The sequence below is a fragment of the Phaethon aethereus genome (genome assembly GCF_964289735.1).
Source record: "Phaethon aethereus genome assembly, chromosome: 1".
Classification (NCBI taxonomy): Eukaryota; Metazoa; Chordata; class Aves; order Phaethontiformes; family Phaethontidae; genus Phaethon; species Phaethon aethereus.
The window spans coordinates 194561951-194578464 of NC_138575.1; the positions used below are offsets into that span (position 1 = coordinate 194561951).

At 39.9% G+C, this 16514-nt stretch overlaps 1 protein-coding gene across 4 annotated transcripts in view; it reads left to right on the plus strand.

Moving 5' to 3' along the window:
• Window positions 1-13245: 13245 nt before the first annotated feature.
• Window positions 13246-16514, plus strand: part of POSTN (periostin) — a gene marked incomplete at its 5' end in the record, with an annotated part of 37411 nt that continues 34142 nt past the window's right edge. For all 4 annotated transcript variants that reach the window (XM_082008964.1, XM_082008966.1, XM_082008967.1 and 1 more), the window contains 2 exons: window positions 13246-13367; window positions 14912-15010. In XM_082008964.1, the coding sequence (XP_081865090.1) occupies window positions 13246-13367; window positions 14912-15010 (221 nt within the window). The remainder of the gene's footprint in view (window positions 13368-14911; window positions 15011-16514) is intronic.

The window sequence follows — 16514 nt, forward strand, 5'->3', positions numbered from 1 at the left end:
GGGCACATATAGTGCAGATCAAGTCTGCCTGTTCATGCTTTGAAAAGTCTAAAATGCAATAAATGTGCTCAGATGATTTCTTGAATTGAAATCTAAATCTGAAACTCACTTTCATCTACTTTCATCATAAAAAGAGCAAAACTCTCTTTTTTCTGTAAATGTGCTTTACTGAATATATATGGAATCCAGTTAAAAGCAGAAGTTTGATTTCCTTCAAGTTGGTTTACATGATCTGATTTAGGAAGTTAATACTAGTCATCTTTTCATACCATCTTAGCTCTTCAGAAGACAACTTGTGTATTTTAAGATATTTAAGGCAAAGACAGTCTCATTATTTTTGTCAAAAAAGTATTTATATTTTCACCCACTTTATCATCTTGTATAGTAGAACTACATTGCGGCCACAAAGAGAGACCGGAAATACATTTTTGATGTCTTTTTCACTTTGTTTCGTGCACAAATGTAAACCCAGTGAAGGGTATCACTGATATAAAACAATGTCTCTCCACTGAGTTTTTATTAGAAGGACTCTGTATTTGACTTATTGAGTGGATCCATAATTTTTAAAAGTTAAAAACCTAAACACTTCCATTCCTGGAAGAGGTAGTTTTTTTCCTAGAAAAGCTTACACATTTTAAGCTTCTCCAAGGCTCAGACAAACTGCTTTACTTTTTCGAATGTATGCTTATTAAGAAGAAATCCTGATTCAGAACCCATGCTTGTTTTTTATTCTACGTTTAAAATACAGTAGCCTAACCACATACTGAGAAATGCATAAAATTTATGCCATGTACTGTAACTGGTTTTGGTGAAGGGACACCAGACAATTGCTCCATCTCCATAAATTATAGAACCCAACAGGCTAGATAGGAATCTAAATGGGAAGAAGGAAGGCAGTGTATGTTGTCATGTCTGGAATTGGTTCCCTGAATTTAATTTCAGCTCTGGGCAGTGAATATGAACTTGAATGTCAGACAAATAGATGCCTGATATTGGATGTGGGAATCCATGGTCCAATCCCTCCCTGTTCCATTTCAGTGGAAGCTGTGGATATCCACTAACTCTTGAAGGTTAAGATTTTAATCTGTGTTTAATCATCAACCTTATAAATAGAAGTATATTAATTTTCATTAATTTTTTGAGATAAATTCTTCACTGAAAATATTTGAATCTCTTTTTAGTATTTATCACTGCCTTATCAGTGATCAATCTTGCGTTCAGTTTATGCAATGACTTCTGAAACAAAGCCACTTTGCTTCCAGTTCAAAAAATAATCTGAACTGGAAGTACTTTTAGATCTTGCTAACAATATTAACAGTTCTATTTCCTGAAATCTTTCCGGGCAGAAGGAGAGGACCTAAGAGATGAGGAGAAATGGAAGCAGTCCCTCCTCGGAGAGGTCAGCGAATTCCCTCCCGGCCTCCCTCATCGTCCCAGCTGCCCTTACACAACAGGTATGGGGCTCTGGAACATGAGGGACAGGAACATGAGGACCCTGACGAAGGTCCGTCCAAGGGGGTGCCTAGGGTGAGTCAACGAGCCCCACGCATCAAGATGTTCTTAGTTAAGAAAAAGAGGAGGGTGATTGTTGTAGGTGACTCCCTCCTAAGGGGTACAGAGGGCCCAATATGTCGACCAGACCCAACTCACAGGGAAGTCTGCTGCCTCCCCGGGGCCTGGGTGAGAGACGTCACCAGGAAACTCCCTGGTCTGGTTTGGCCCACTGATTACTACCCACTGTTAGTCATGCAGGTTGGCAACAATGAGGTTGCGCTAAGAAGCCCAAAGGCAGTCAAAAAGGACTTGAGAGCACTGAGGCGACTGGTCAATGGAGCGGGAGCACAGGTAGAGTTTTCTTCAATCCCTTCAGTGACGGGGAAGAACGCTGAAAGGAACAGGAAAGCACACCTGATCAACACGTGGCTCAGGGGCTGGTGCCGTCATCAGAATTTTGGGGTTTTTGACCACGGGGCGGTTTACACGGCACCGGGCCTGCTCGCAGCTGATGGAGTGCAACTGACGCCAAGGGGCAAAAGGATTCTTGCTCATGAGCTGGCAGGCCTCATTGAGAGGGCTTTAAACTAGAATTGGAGGGGGGAGGGGCTAAAACCGGGCTCACTAGAGTTGAACCTAGGGGTAGGTTCAATGTGCCAGAGTTGAAATCGATAGCCCAGCTCAGGTGCATCTACACCAATGCACGCAGCATGGGCACCAAACAGGAGGAGCTGGAAGCCATTGTGCAGCGCGACAGCTATGACGTAGTTGCCATCACAGAAACATGGTGGGATGCTTCTCATGACTGGAGTGCTGCAATGGATGGCTATAAGCTCTTCCGAAGGGATAGGCAGGGAAGGAGAGGCGGTGGGGTGGCTCTGTATGTTGGGGAGTGTTTTGATTGCATAGAAATCAAAGATTGTGAAGACCAAGTAGAGTGCTTGTGGGTAAGGATGAGGGGGAAGGCCAATGAGGCAGACATCCTGCTGGGAGTCTGTTACAGGCCACCCAACCAGGATGAAGACACGGATGAGACATTCTATAAGCGACTGGCGGAGGTTTCGCATTCGCTGGCCCTTGTTCTTGTGGGGGACTTCAACCTACCGGACATCTGCTGGAAGTATAACACGGCAGAGAGGAAACAGTCTAGGAGGTTCCTGGAGTGTGTGGAGGATAACTTCCTGACACAGCTGGTGAGTGAGCCCACCAGGGGAGGTGCCTTACTGGACCTGCTGTTTACAAACAGAGAAGGACTGGTGGGAGATGTGGTGGTCGGAGGCCGTCTTGGGCTTAGCGACCACGACATGATAGAATTCTCGGTTGTGAGTGAAGTAAGGAGACGACTCAGCAAAACTGCTATCATGGACTTCCGGAGGGCAGACTTTGGCCTGTTCAGGTCACTGGCTGAGAGAGTCCCTTGGGAGACAGTCCTGAAGGACAAAGGGGTCCAGGAAGGCTGGACAGTCATCAAGAAGGAAATCTTAAAGGCGCAGAGGCAGACGGTCCCCATGTGCCGTAAGAAGAGCTGGCAGGGAAGGCGACCGGCCTGGCTGAACAGGGAGGTTTTGCTGGGACTCAGGGAAAAGAGAAGAGTTTATCACCTCTGGAAGAAGGGGCAGGCAACTCACGAAGAGTACAAGGATCTTGTTAGGTCAAGCAGGGACAAAATTAGAAAGGCAAAAGCCCAGCTAGAGCTCAGTCTGGCCACAGTCGTAAAGGATAATAAAAAATGTTTTTACAAATATATTAACAACAAAAAGAGAGGCAAGGAGAATCTCCATCCCCTACTGGATATGGCGGGGAACATTGTCTCCAAGGACGAGGACAAGGGTGAGGTACTTAATGCCTTCTTCACCTCAGTCTTTAATAGCCAGTCCAGGTATCCACAGGGTATTCAGCCCCCTGAGCTGGAAGATGGGGATGGAGAGCACAATGTACCCCTCATAATCCAGGAGGAAGCAGTCAAGGACATGCTAAACCACCTGGACACCCACAAGTCTATGGGGCCTGATGAGATCCACCTGAGAGTACTGAGAGAGCTGGCGGAGGAGCTTGCCAAGCCACTCTCCATCGTTTATCAGCAGTCCTGGTTAACAGGGGAGGTCCCAGAAGACTGGAGGCTTGCCAATGTGACGCCTGTCTACAAGAAAGGCCGGAAGGAGGATCCTGGGAACTACAGGCCTGTCAGCCTGACCTCTGTACCAGGGAAGATTATGGAGCAGTTGGTCTTGAGAGTGCTCACAGGGCACCTGCAGGACAACCAAGGGATCAGGCCCAGCCAGCATGGGTTCATGAAAGGCAGGTCCTGCTTGACCAACCTGATCTCCTTCTATGACCAGGTGACCCGCCTAGTGGATGAGGGAAAGACTGTGGACGTTGTCTACCTGGACTTTAGTAAAGCCTTTGACAGCGTCTCCCACAGCATTCTCCTGGAGAAACTGGTGGCTCGTGGCTTAGACGGGTTTACTCTTCGCTGGGTGAGGACCTGGCTGGATGGCCGAGCCCAGAGAGTTGTGGTGAACGGCGTTAAATCCAGCTGGCGGCCAGTCACAAGCGGTGTTCCCCAGGGCTCGGTTCTGGGGCTGGTCTTATTCAATATCTTTATTGATGATCTGGATGAGGGAATTGAGTGCTCCCTCAGTAGGTTTGCAGATGACACCAAGTTGGGTGGGAGTGTTGATCTGCTGGAGGGTAGGAGGGCTCTGCAGAGGGATCTGGACAGGCTGGATCGATGGGCAGAAGCCAACTGTATGAGGTTTAATAAGGCCAAGTGCAGGGTCCTGCACTTTGGCCACAACAACCCCATGCAACGCTACAGGCTTGGGGAGGAGTGGCTGGAGAGCTGCCCGGCGGAAAGGGACCTGGGTGTGCTGGTTGACAGCTGGCTGAACATGAGCCGGCAGTGTGCCCAGGTGGCCAAGAAGGCCAACAACGTCCTGGCCTGTATCAGGAATAGTGTGGCCAGCAGGAGCAGGGAAGTGATTGTGCCCCTGTACTCGGCACTGGTGAGGCCGCACCTTGAATCCTGTGTTCAGTTTTGGGACCCTCACTACAAGAAGGATGCTGAGGTGCTGGAGCGTGTCCAGAGAAGGGCAACAAAGCTGGTGAGGGGTCTGGAGCACAAGTCTTATGAGGAGCGTCTGAGGGAACTGGGGTTGTTCAGTCTGGAGAAGAGGAGGCTGAGAGGAGACCTTATCGCTCTCTACAACTACCTGAAAGGGGGTTGTGGCGATGAGGGTGTTGGTGTCTTCTCCCAAGTAACTAGTGATAGGACAAGAGGAAATGGCCTCAAGTTGCGCCAGGGGAGGTTTAGATTGGATATTAGGAAAAATTTCTTCACTGAGAGGGTGGTCAGGCATTGGAACAGGCTGCCCAGGGAGGTGGTGGAGTCGCCATCTCTGGAAGTGTTCAAAAAACGTGTGGATGTGGCGCTTCAGGACATGGTTTAGGGGACATGGTGGTGCTGGATTAATGGTTGGACTTGATGATCTTAAAGGTCCTTTCCAACCTTAGTGATTCTGTGATTCTGTGATTCTGTGATAATTCTCAAAAAACTGCATCTAGATGCCTAGACCACTTCTCTTTTCCCACATTCAGTTGACACGACTACATCCTTTTCTTAGCAACAGCACTAAATTTATTTTACTACAGCATCTACCCTTGAAACTTGAGAAAAAAAGTCATGAATAAACCTGCATTTTAATGTCAAATCCATTTCCCTTCCATATGTTTCATGACCAGCAGCTCAACCGGAGCAAGTTAAGCTTTTAAGTTTCACTCCACCTCGATATTGGTAATTCTAATTTTTACATCTTCCAGTATTCTACTTTTCCCTGTGTTTAACATTTCCACCTTATAAAAGCTGAAAGTATTCATTTCATTTGGAGCCACTTCTAAGTCTCTCTAGATTATACTTTGTGCAAAGTAACACCAGTTCTTTTAGTATTATAGTCTTATTGATGTGATCAAAGGCCTAACTTAAAAGATCTGTTTCATCTTAAATGCTGATTGTTCCCATTCTTTTCTTGATTTCTTATTCAAAGCTTTCTCAGTGACCACACACCATCCCTCCACAGAAATTCCAGTATCTTTCTTATGGATTTGATTCATGTAGGTAACAAAGCCAGGCTGTAAGAGGAAGAACTCGTAACAGTCAGGTTTGTACAGTCTATAAATAACAAGAAGCTTAGAATTTTACCTTAAGTTGACAGTAACCATCTCAAAATTCAAAACAGATGAAACAGCTACCATTTTGGTAATAAATATCCTGGGGACCTTAGTATTCCTGACAATGCAGACACTACAATAAATGGCTTTTTGATTAATTGCAAGTATGGTAACTGTTACCTGCACTGGAGTAGATTAAATGACCTTTGAAATTTGTAAAAGTTTTCCAGCAAAGTAAATAAGCATTTAATTGGGGCATTTAGAATACATATTACTGAGAATTTGCTGTTATTTCAACTCCATCCGAAAAAAAATTATTTGCAAGGAGACGTGCTAACTAAATAAATAAATTGCGTGGTACTGGCTGACTCATAGGACCGTGTTTGTTTGTCTTTTTTTCCTTTAAGCAGTAAAGAATAGAGATTGTAGGCACACAGTGTAGTTCACTACCATACTGTCTTAAACCAGGGCAACCTTCACGTATTAATGGGAGACAGCACAAAACACCCTTGATGTAGGCTTTTGCTGCTTCCTTGGGACCATGTACTACATTCCACTGTTGCTTAAATCATTTATTAACTCCTATTGATTAGTTCACTCAGCTTTTACCTCAGTGTTGCACTGACACTTACCGTGTGCTGTATAACTGCAAGAACTTGGAATATTGTGGATCTTATCTCAAGCTGCATTCAGGTAATGTGCTCGTTCGCTGAGAAGAAAACTCTTTGACTATGGCAAGAGCATCACCTGCTGTTGGATGAGGAAACAACAGTCCCATTTCTTGAGCAGTTTGCCTAATGCTTTTATTTTTCAGGGTAACTGAGCTGAATATGCAGATCGGGATGGAGGAAGAAGAACATATAACTCATGCTGAACTGTCTTGTTTTAAAAAGATTGTCATATGCACATAACTTCGTCAATACATGACAATTCATATGGTGGGATCTCTAGTGTCACCGTGACACAGAGGATGCAAAACATTTTGATGTTCAGGATTGTAGATTTTTCCAAAATGTATAAGAAGTCTCAGTCCATACTACAAAATCTTTGTGACACATGTATTAGAAAAAATCCTTTTCTTGGTTTTTAAATCAAAATTATTGATGGTTTCCTAAAGGGGAAAAAAAAAAAGGCATGTTATATACCATGTCTTAGTTTAGAATCATGTCTAGGAACATTACATTTTAGATTTAATCATTATGCATAAACATTCTAGAATAATTTTGTAATAAACAAAACATGTAGTATATACCATGATATTTTAAAATTTAGCAATATATCTTCTTCCATCAAAATATGACTATAGAATAGCACTTTCTAAGAGATTAGATTGATTTTACAACTTCTGTTGACTTGCCTAAAAATTAAACACCCATAGCTTCCAAGGATATCTAAGAATGGGTGATTCCTTACATATTGTAGGAGCCACAGTATTGATTATTATCTCCAACTCTGAGTCATAATAATGATAACTTTGAGTCTTCCTTCCTCCTTCCCTTCTCTCCCAAATTCAGATGGCTTAGAGCTGTCTTTATGTTTCTCCATATAGCAATGTTTTCTGTGATTTAATTCCCATATACATACATGTGATATATAATGCAGTCATCAGGGGATGTCATAGGAAAGAATAATACAAAATTACTTTGCTAAACACCTTAATATGTCGATTAAGCTTGTGAAGACAGAATAATATATAGAAGAAACTTAGTTAGTGAAAAACAGTCAAAATATGAAAAGAAAAAATACTTGCAGAGGTGTATAAAATGAAATTTAAATTTAAAAACAAAAATAATTTATATTTAGGAGCAGAGTCCTTTTCTAAGTCCTGCAGTAAATGACCAGAGAGACATGAGTCCAGAAGTAGTACTGGCTTCTTTTGAACCATATTACAATCATGTTGATATTTGTTTTCACTTTTGTATATATTGTTGGATGAGAAATAAGTTCAGACAACAGCAGCATAATGACTGGAAGAATTGGGTAATGGGGAAACATTAAAAGATTCAAATTGTATAGCTTGGCAATGAGACACCTAGTGAGATTTATGAGAAGAGTCTAAAAGTATTTGAATAAATAAACCCAGCAGCACAAGATAATTAATTAGTACCTCAGGTGTGGTGTAGCTATGCTTAATAGATGTCCTTAATAAAAGTGAAAATTTAGGCAGAATACCAGCAAGAGGCCCTGTAGGGATAGTCATTAGGTTGGGATATTGCAGAAGAAAAATAACCCAGCTGATCACCAGAAAACATAGGGTACTCTAAAGTAATCTTATTCAACATAGTGTACTTCTGTGTCTATTCTCTGACAAAAAAAAACATGCAAGAAAGGATGCGAAGGGTAGGATTCTTCTCACATGTTATTGGCCTGACTAAACATTAGGAGTCTAGTTCAAACTAAACACCTCATCTGCTCCACTGTTAAAGGAGAGAGGCACTTAAAGAACAAAAATCATCTGCACCTAAAATCTGAATTTCCCTCCCTCCATCTGGGCTAAAAGGGGACCCAAGATGACTACCTTTGACTTTGAGATGGCTAAATTTAGGTGATATGAACACTAGTTTGAAGAGTGATCACATCAAAAACCATTAGTTGAGCAGGGTCGTGATGTTTCAGAAGTGAGTTAAGCTACCTTAAAGTAAAACCCTGATGTGACAGAAAATAGGTGGGTAGCTTAAGACGGTTTATTAACATCTAAAGACTTATGTTAGTGGAGGAAAAAATTCAGAGCCTTCTTGGACTGTTTTATTTTAATTTCCCAACAAGACTGACTATGACTGTCAGCCCATGCACTCATGATCATCCTCTTCACAGGACCCACCATTACGTCTCTCCCAGTTACTTCATTGAGGTTTATTTCCATTTCTTATTTGTGGTGATATGGACCCATCTCCAGTAAGATAGATATGGAAAGGAAAGAGACAGATGACAGCAGCAAACCTTTGCCAGTCACTTGTGTCAGAAATCCTGCCGTGAATGTTTTGGGGATAATCCACCCCCTTGGAAATACATTTAACATATTGGATCTCACCTTCAGTTAAAACAAGCTTGATTTTATTTATTTACAAACTTTCCATTACAGTGGTGGTATTATTATTGTTGTTGTTGTTGTTGTTATTTAATTTATATCTCTGGGTTTCTGTGGATTGATGTAAACATCAAGCCCTCTTCCCCCTATTTAACATTTAAAATCACCTTATTATATGACTTTCTGTGGAGATCACGTTTCATCTGGTCTAAGCACTGCTGGGTCCTTCACTACACCAGGACAACTCCCTCCCTTTGGTAGTTTTTGTTCGTAGCCAGGCTTAGCATGCCCTGCACTTTTTTTTTTTTTTAATATCTGATCTAAACCACCAGAAGGAGATTACTGAATTAAGCTGATTATGCTTTACATTTCTATACCCACTGGTTCTCTGCTAAGTACTCTTAAGTAAACAGAAGACTTTTTACATGTTTTTTTCATGCTTTATTTGATGGGGTTCCTAAGCAGTAAACCACCACCAGGTGTTAAATACTATTTTTCCTTGACTTACTCCTGTAAGTGTGTTACAGGAGAAGCATGCGGAGAAGCTGAGAAGCCATGTACTCCAGCTGTGACTCGCTCAGAAGTCTTTTACAACTAAACCCCTTACTTTCAAGGTGCATCACCTTGCACTTACAAACACTAAATTTCTTGTACACCTGTGACAGTCAACCCCTTAGTTTGTCCAAAAGGACAATGGGTCGCTTGGGTTCTTCTAGTATATATCTATGGCATTCCTGAAAACAAGTTTTTAAGAAGAGACACTGAATGTTCATCCAGATGCAAATTGCTGATCTAAGTGAACTTAATGACAAAAATCCCAAATTTGCTGAATCAAAGTTTCCAAGGAAACTTAAGGTTGCAAGGGAAAAGTGCAAGAGAGAGGGAGCCTCTCTTTTCATCTTAGAACTTTTTTGCCCATTTGCTCTTTCCACTGAATACACACACACTGACAAAACAAAAAGTAAACACAAAAGTAGTTACAAAATAAAGCAGCAGAATATATATAATACATGACATGCTTTGTAAGTGATCTGAAACATCTACAGGCTTAACTGGGAGAAGAATATTTGAAAAAACTTTCATTTCCTTCCATTTTAGTTACTAAATTTCTGCACATTGTCAGTAGAATTATCTACAAGTGACTAATAGCTAGAGGGTTCTGTAACTTCAATCTGATGTAAAAGCACTTACTGAAACGCCTAAATATTTGGATGCAAGGATTCTTGCATCATATAATGAAACATTCTCTTTAGGAATAGTAAAAACCAATTGCTTTATAATATGATAAATTCTTAGTGTAAACACTTAATGCAGCTTTGAGAAAATGACTTTTACAAAGTTCTCTCCACTAGAGGTCTCTAGAGAAATACAAGAAACAATTCAGAAGAGCAGATACTTTTCTTCATGACACTATTTACATTTCATGGAAGATAGAAATCAGCACTGTTCTATACTTTTTCCACGTGTTTCTTTGGATATACTTCTTCTGGCGTGGATAATAAAAATCTTGTTACCACAATGATAATTCATATCTATGAGGTTTTATTGTATTTTATCATTAGATTTGCAATATTTATAATAAGAATTTCAACATCACTTCCCTTAGGAAGTATAATATTGCACCCAAGTATTTAGCCAAAGGAAGAAAAAAACTAAGGTGGTTACTTGATGAGGTAGTCACCTTGTTAAATAAAGAACAAATTAAAATAATAAAGTAGTAATGATCACACGTGAATAAAGTGTCTGTTAACCAGAACAGTATTTTAGTTGGCAAAATAGAAAATTATTACCCTAGTGTGCTGTTCAGCAAGCCATTATACCACAGGCAAAACAAATTCTGGCTTCACTATTTGTTTTTTATATTCAAGCTAATATAAACATAAATGAGGAATAGGATTAATATAGTCAAACTGTTTTTTCTTCTTGATGTTTTCTGTTGTTTTTTTCTTACTGGAAGTTTTTAAATTATAGTTTTGTGCAATTTACACTGGGTTGATGATTTTCAAAATTGTCATTTCCAGTTAAGGATGAGCTTTATCTATTTTAGGATCCGAGTATTTTTACACCACTAGCCAGAGCAACTCATTCAGTGGTTTAGAGATTTTTCAGAAAGTCAAGCTTCTGGTCCTTACTTTTTTCCTTGTGCTATTTTATTTCAGTGATCTTTATATCTGCATTGACTCATTTTGTACTAACATTTGCCTCATTATATATAATGATGTGACCAATGTTGCTATAAGGTTTAATGTTGATTATCCTTTAATTTGGTTAATTAACATGACTTCATAATTGCATATTTTTTCAACACCGTTTTCTTTGCTTCTGTTATATGTTTGACATAAAACAATCCTTCAGACCTTTTCTTCTACACCTCTGAAGTGGAAAGGGGAGTTTTATAACATTAATGTATGGAAGTGGGAAGTCTTAGAACCACTATTTGTTCCCATTATGTCCAGCACCTATTGGATTCAAAGACAGGTGTAAATGAAGAAGAGTAAGCTATGATTAATAGGAACTACCAGTTTAAGAATTACAACCTACTCTATTTAGGCACCCACATTAACAAACGGAGCTCTCTGCAATTTAAGACTGGGTCAGTAATCAGAAAGCTCGAAAAATCTGGAAATAAAAACACTTGCCCTATTCAAATTCCTTCTTCTTTAACTGTGGTGGATAGCTCTGCAAACAACAGGAGCTCAGTGCATGCCGCAGCATTAGTTTTTACTCATTTTTTGATGCTACATGTTAAGTGTGGAAGAGAAGAACGTGAGCTACACTGAGAGTTGAGAGACTCAGGAGGAGGGCACTCCTGAGAATACAGGTTACTGCAACAGTTCTGGGACTTTCTGAAGCTTGTTAAGTTGCTTTAACAGAGTATCTTCTAATTTTTTCATCTGTAGAATGAGAACTACAAGGGTAATCAACAGAGGCAAATTAGCAGCCTCGTCGTAGCTAGACATCTAAGAGGTGATATTTCTCACCGTATTTCTTGCTGCAAAGACCAGAAAGAGCTAAAAAGCTCAGAGAGGAATACAAGGAACACAGCAGTGACATTCTCTTAAAACTTATAATAGAGTTGAGGTATCACCTCCATCAGCTGATCCGACAGTGATGATTTCAGGCATGGAGTTTTGCTGAGTTCATGTACAGCAAGTCTAGACATGCTGATACTTACCTGAGCTATCATAAGTCATCTACAGGTAGGATGAGTACAGGCCACAGTAGGAAAAAAATCCCCCTACCATTTAACCAAATGCCCCCGTTCTTAGCCTTAGAAACCATGAAGTACTATGGTTATGTAAGACATGATCTTAATCATCAAAGGCCTATATACCTATGCCTAGTTATAACTTTTACCTATAATTATATATTGGAAATAGTCCTTGTCTCTGCCCGCTGCTCTTTGCCCCATTTGTCGCTCTTCTATAACAAAAGCTTCATTCCAGGTGTGTCAGTCCAATACCGTATCCATTTCCAGTTATTCACCTAACTACTTGTTCTGGTTTGGAGTAAGAAACCACAGGAAAGTACTGTCATTAGAACCGACCTTACCTTCATCAGATCTGAAATGATCTATAGACCATACCTTGAAACCGTATTCATATGCGAACACTTCTATGTAAGTGGCAGAATTGTTTTCATTGACATGAAAACCGCAAACTCCTGGATTGCAGTCCAAACACCAACTGTCCCGGGAGCCTTAAGACTGTTGCTTCACTGGAGGCTTGCGCCTGTCACTTCACCTTTCTGCCTCAATTCCCTCATTTACAGCTTGAAATTACATTTTCCGTTTGCTTCACAAGAGGCTCCCAAGGACCGCGTAATAAGTATAAAAAGATATATATTCAAATTTTCAGCTACTCAGTGGTTTTTATATGATTACATAAAGCTCTGAATAAAAGCATTATGTAATAGCAACAGTTATTATTAGAATTAAAATGAATGTTTAAGCTAATACTGCATTTGATTGTGTAACTAACTGCTTCATAATTAGAATGTGTGTTAATGCAGCTTTTTTTTCTCAAGACAAAAATGCTATTCCAGGTTATTGACAACAGTATTGTTTGGCACTTTCAACAACTTCACTAGACAAACAGCTCATAGCTGATAACTTTGAGGACATGGAAAACAAAGGAAAGCAGTGCAGTTCTTCTGGGAACAGACAACATCTTCCTCTGGGTTTGAACAAAACCACACGCGATGATCACGACCTCTGGATGCTTCAGTGCTATAAATACCAAGTCGTAAGTCAAAGTCTAAACTTCTCAAACTTTCTCTGCTGTTGTGTCAGCAGAATAAAATGCTAATCCTTCTGTAATAAGGAAGAAATTAGTCAATTGGGGATTTAAAAAAATGGTTTATATGGTAAATGTATGGTACTAATTTAGGTTACTGAAGCTGGCAGCCAAAGCTGTTCTAAGGAGGGTGGTATGAAGTTTCAGGTTGATCCTGTGGTTCCCTCCCACCACCTTCCAGCATGTATATAAATTGTCAGCTCTCCAGACCCTTTGCCAGTTCTCTCTTCTAGACTTGCCAGAAGCAACAGAGGACTAAAGATGAAGATTTTTTTCTTATTCACCTTCTCCACTTTTATGTTGTCTGCTTTTGAACAAGCAGCTGCTTCTGCTCACTATGACAAGATTTTAACTCATAGTCGAATAAGGGCACGCGACCAAGGGTAAGTAACTGGATTTTATTTCTATTTTTAAAGGGAGCTTGTTAATCTTTATTCTCCCCTTTCTTCTCACATTACATTAAATGTGATTTTTCACTATGAATTCTGACTATCATTCAAGTAGATCCTTCTTTTTCAATTAGTTCTACAAGAAATGTTCCTATATAAAAAGCTTTCTGGGGAGTTTCAAAAGGAGACAGAATACTGTTAAACTTCATAAAATGTGAAAAAATCTAAAATCACCATTTCTCAATTAATAAAATACAGGCATTTTAGAATCACTGAAGTTAATTACAGTTCACAATTAATGCAATGGGGCATCAGCTGTGATTAATACGTTTTCAAATATTTGAATAGAGTTGACACCTATTCCACAGCATTTGCTCTCTTTACTCCATCCTAATGAAAATCATGAACTCTATTTAAATGCTTTCTAACATGGGAATATATACTGGGAGCCCTTTGTAAAAATTCTGTTCCCACTAGAGCAATGCAGCAAGCTGCTCAACAGGGTACTCAAAAGACAAAGCTTACAAGCCAGGCTGCTCAGGGACATGGAAATAATTTGAACAGCTGGTGTCAGGGAGACACATGTCTAAACATTTTCCTTCAGTCTTCTTAAGTAAAAGCTGTTCTGTGAATAAGAATTGTTTACCATCCTATCTTCCTTTGTTGAATTCCCTCTGCCTGCTACACACATACACACAGAGTGCCTGAGCTTTTTAAATAAAAATGTTCACTGGCTGCTTTTTAAATAAAAAAGTTCACTGGCTTCCCACTGTTGTTAAAATATATGTCTTAACTTTTGAACTGATGATTTTTTTTTTAATTGTAGAGCTATAAAAATTAGTGACAAAGTGCCTTTGCTCTATGGAATTTGCCCTTAAGAAATTCCTCTGTACTCTACCACACTAAGGAAAAAGTATTCCTTGTTTGAAATCTGTGACTCCTTTTATTTACATGCCAATTTACCCTTTGGTCCCCAGTAATTCCCAGAATGTTTACATAGGTGTCTGTGGTACTCCAAATGGTTGGTAATCAAAATAGCCGATTGATTTACGGAAGACAGGGTTTCCTTCTACATGAAGAACAAGGCACTTTTCTTCCCCATCTCCCCATGACCTTCAGCTGCACAGATGTACACAAGACAAAAACTTTAATGAAAAGAGCCTGATGGTATTCACAGCTCAGTCCCTGGTGGCTGGTCATTAATTCACTTCGCAGGGGGAAGGGAGAAGTGTAAGGCATATGGAGACCTGACCAGGCACAGCTGGTGACTGCTGCCCATCAGAGACAGAAGGCCAAATCAGAACGGAGGGGAATCTTCTGTCCCTGCTAGGAGGGTAGGCTTGCCAAGGAACCCAGCTGGGCAGTCCCTGGAGCTTGCACTGTGATTGCTTAAAAACACACCTGCCCGGGAAACTGAAGCCAGATGTTAATTTCTTACTCTTGCTCAACAGAAATGATATTTGATGCTGTTTTATATAAACTTTTCCAAAGATGTACAGAAACTTCTTCTTTATATATTTCTCACTTCCCATCCATAGCCCAAATGTCTGTGCCCTTCAGCAAGTTATGGGAACAAAAAAGAAATACTACAGCACCTGCAGAAACTGGTACCAGGGAGCCATCTGTGGAAAGAAAGCGTAAGTATGCTCTGTTTCAAAACTATTCCCCATTCATTGAGATAATATAATGTACGATTAGAAAACTCTCCTTTTCTCAGAGACAAAATAACTGTTTGTTTCAAATGCAGACACACAGGAAGAATTCAGTTCATAACTGTACAGGGTTACAGCTTCTCTTCACTGTTGCCAAAAACTATCACAAAAGGAGTGGAAAGCCTGAAAATGACAGCATAATATAAGTCTTTTTAAAGTTTAAGAGGTTTCAAAGTATTAGTTTCAACAATCCTTCTCTGAGTTAAGTATTCACAGATCCATTTTAAACACAAAGATATGAGGTTAAGTGGCCTACCCAAAACCGCAGAGGGACCTAATAGGCCAATTGTGAAAAGAACTCAGGACTAACCCGCAGAGCTGTGTGCTCAGACCACACCTCTCCACAAAGAAAAAGAAAATCAAAATATACTTGTGGATGCAGATTAAATCTGGGTGAGTTTGGCATTCTTCTGTATTTTTTTTTGTGTTCATTTCGACTGTCACCTCTTCTCAGAATGCAAGTCATTGCCTTGTCTGGGACAAAATGTCAGAGTCACTACTGACAGCCATAGAGCAGCTTCAGAGTGTGAACACATACAAAACCCCCAGTCCTGAACTTGGTCTGCCCCACTTGTCTCAGTTTCTATTAAATTACTTAATTCTGACATTGCTTACCCAATACAATAAACTAATGTTTTTCTCATGTACCACATTTTCTCTTGCTGTTATGCAATTATTTGGATAAATTTCTCAGCAGGTGTCACAGGAAATCATTGTTTTTATTTTCCCATTATTCTCTTACAGAGTCCAAATAGGTACGGGGTGACATTTTCAGAAAGGCTTGAGTGAACAGGGAGTCCAGGCTTCAGCTGCAGCCCCATCTTCAGGTTTTAGGAGTCTCTTAGTGAAAGCCTATAAAACTCTTCCAAATGCCTAAGTAATATTTAAGTACACAGTTTGAATAGTCACCGAGAGATTGTATACCCTAAGATACACAGATGTTAAGTTATATTGATACGTGGTGCAAATTATATATATAAGGAACTTAACTCCATTTAAAGTAAGATTTGTATTTAAAACTTTCCTAATGAGCATCAACCACTGTTTTAGATGTTAATGTAATGTGGAATAGAGATTTTTTTTTATATGCTAAAGGCTTCCTTAACAGAGGCTAATATGGAAGAAAAATATCTACAGTGTTAGCAACATAAGCCAGTTGAAGATGACTCCCTTTGCTCTTAAATTACACTGAAAATGTTTTTCTGATCAACAGTAATTCACTAAATAAACTAGGAAGGAGAGCTTGAACAAGTGACTGATCATTTGCAGTTAGTTAGTCATATTTTTATTCTCCCAATTGTCAAAGTAATGAGTAAATAGGATCCACATTTTCCAGTTCATTCTTCATGTTTAAAAAAGTGTTTCTAAATATAGAAACAATAAATTCTGGGGGAAAAAAAAGATATATTTGACTATGTTTAAACAATTA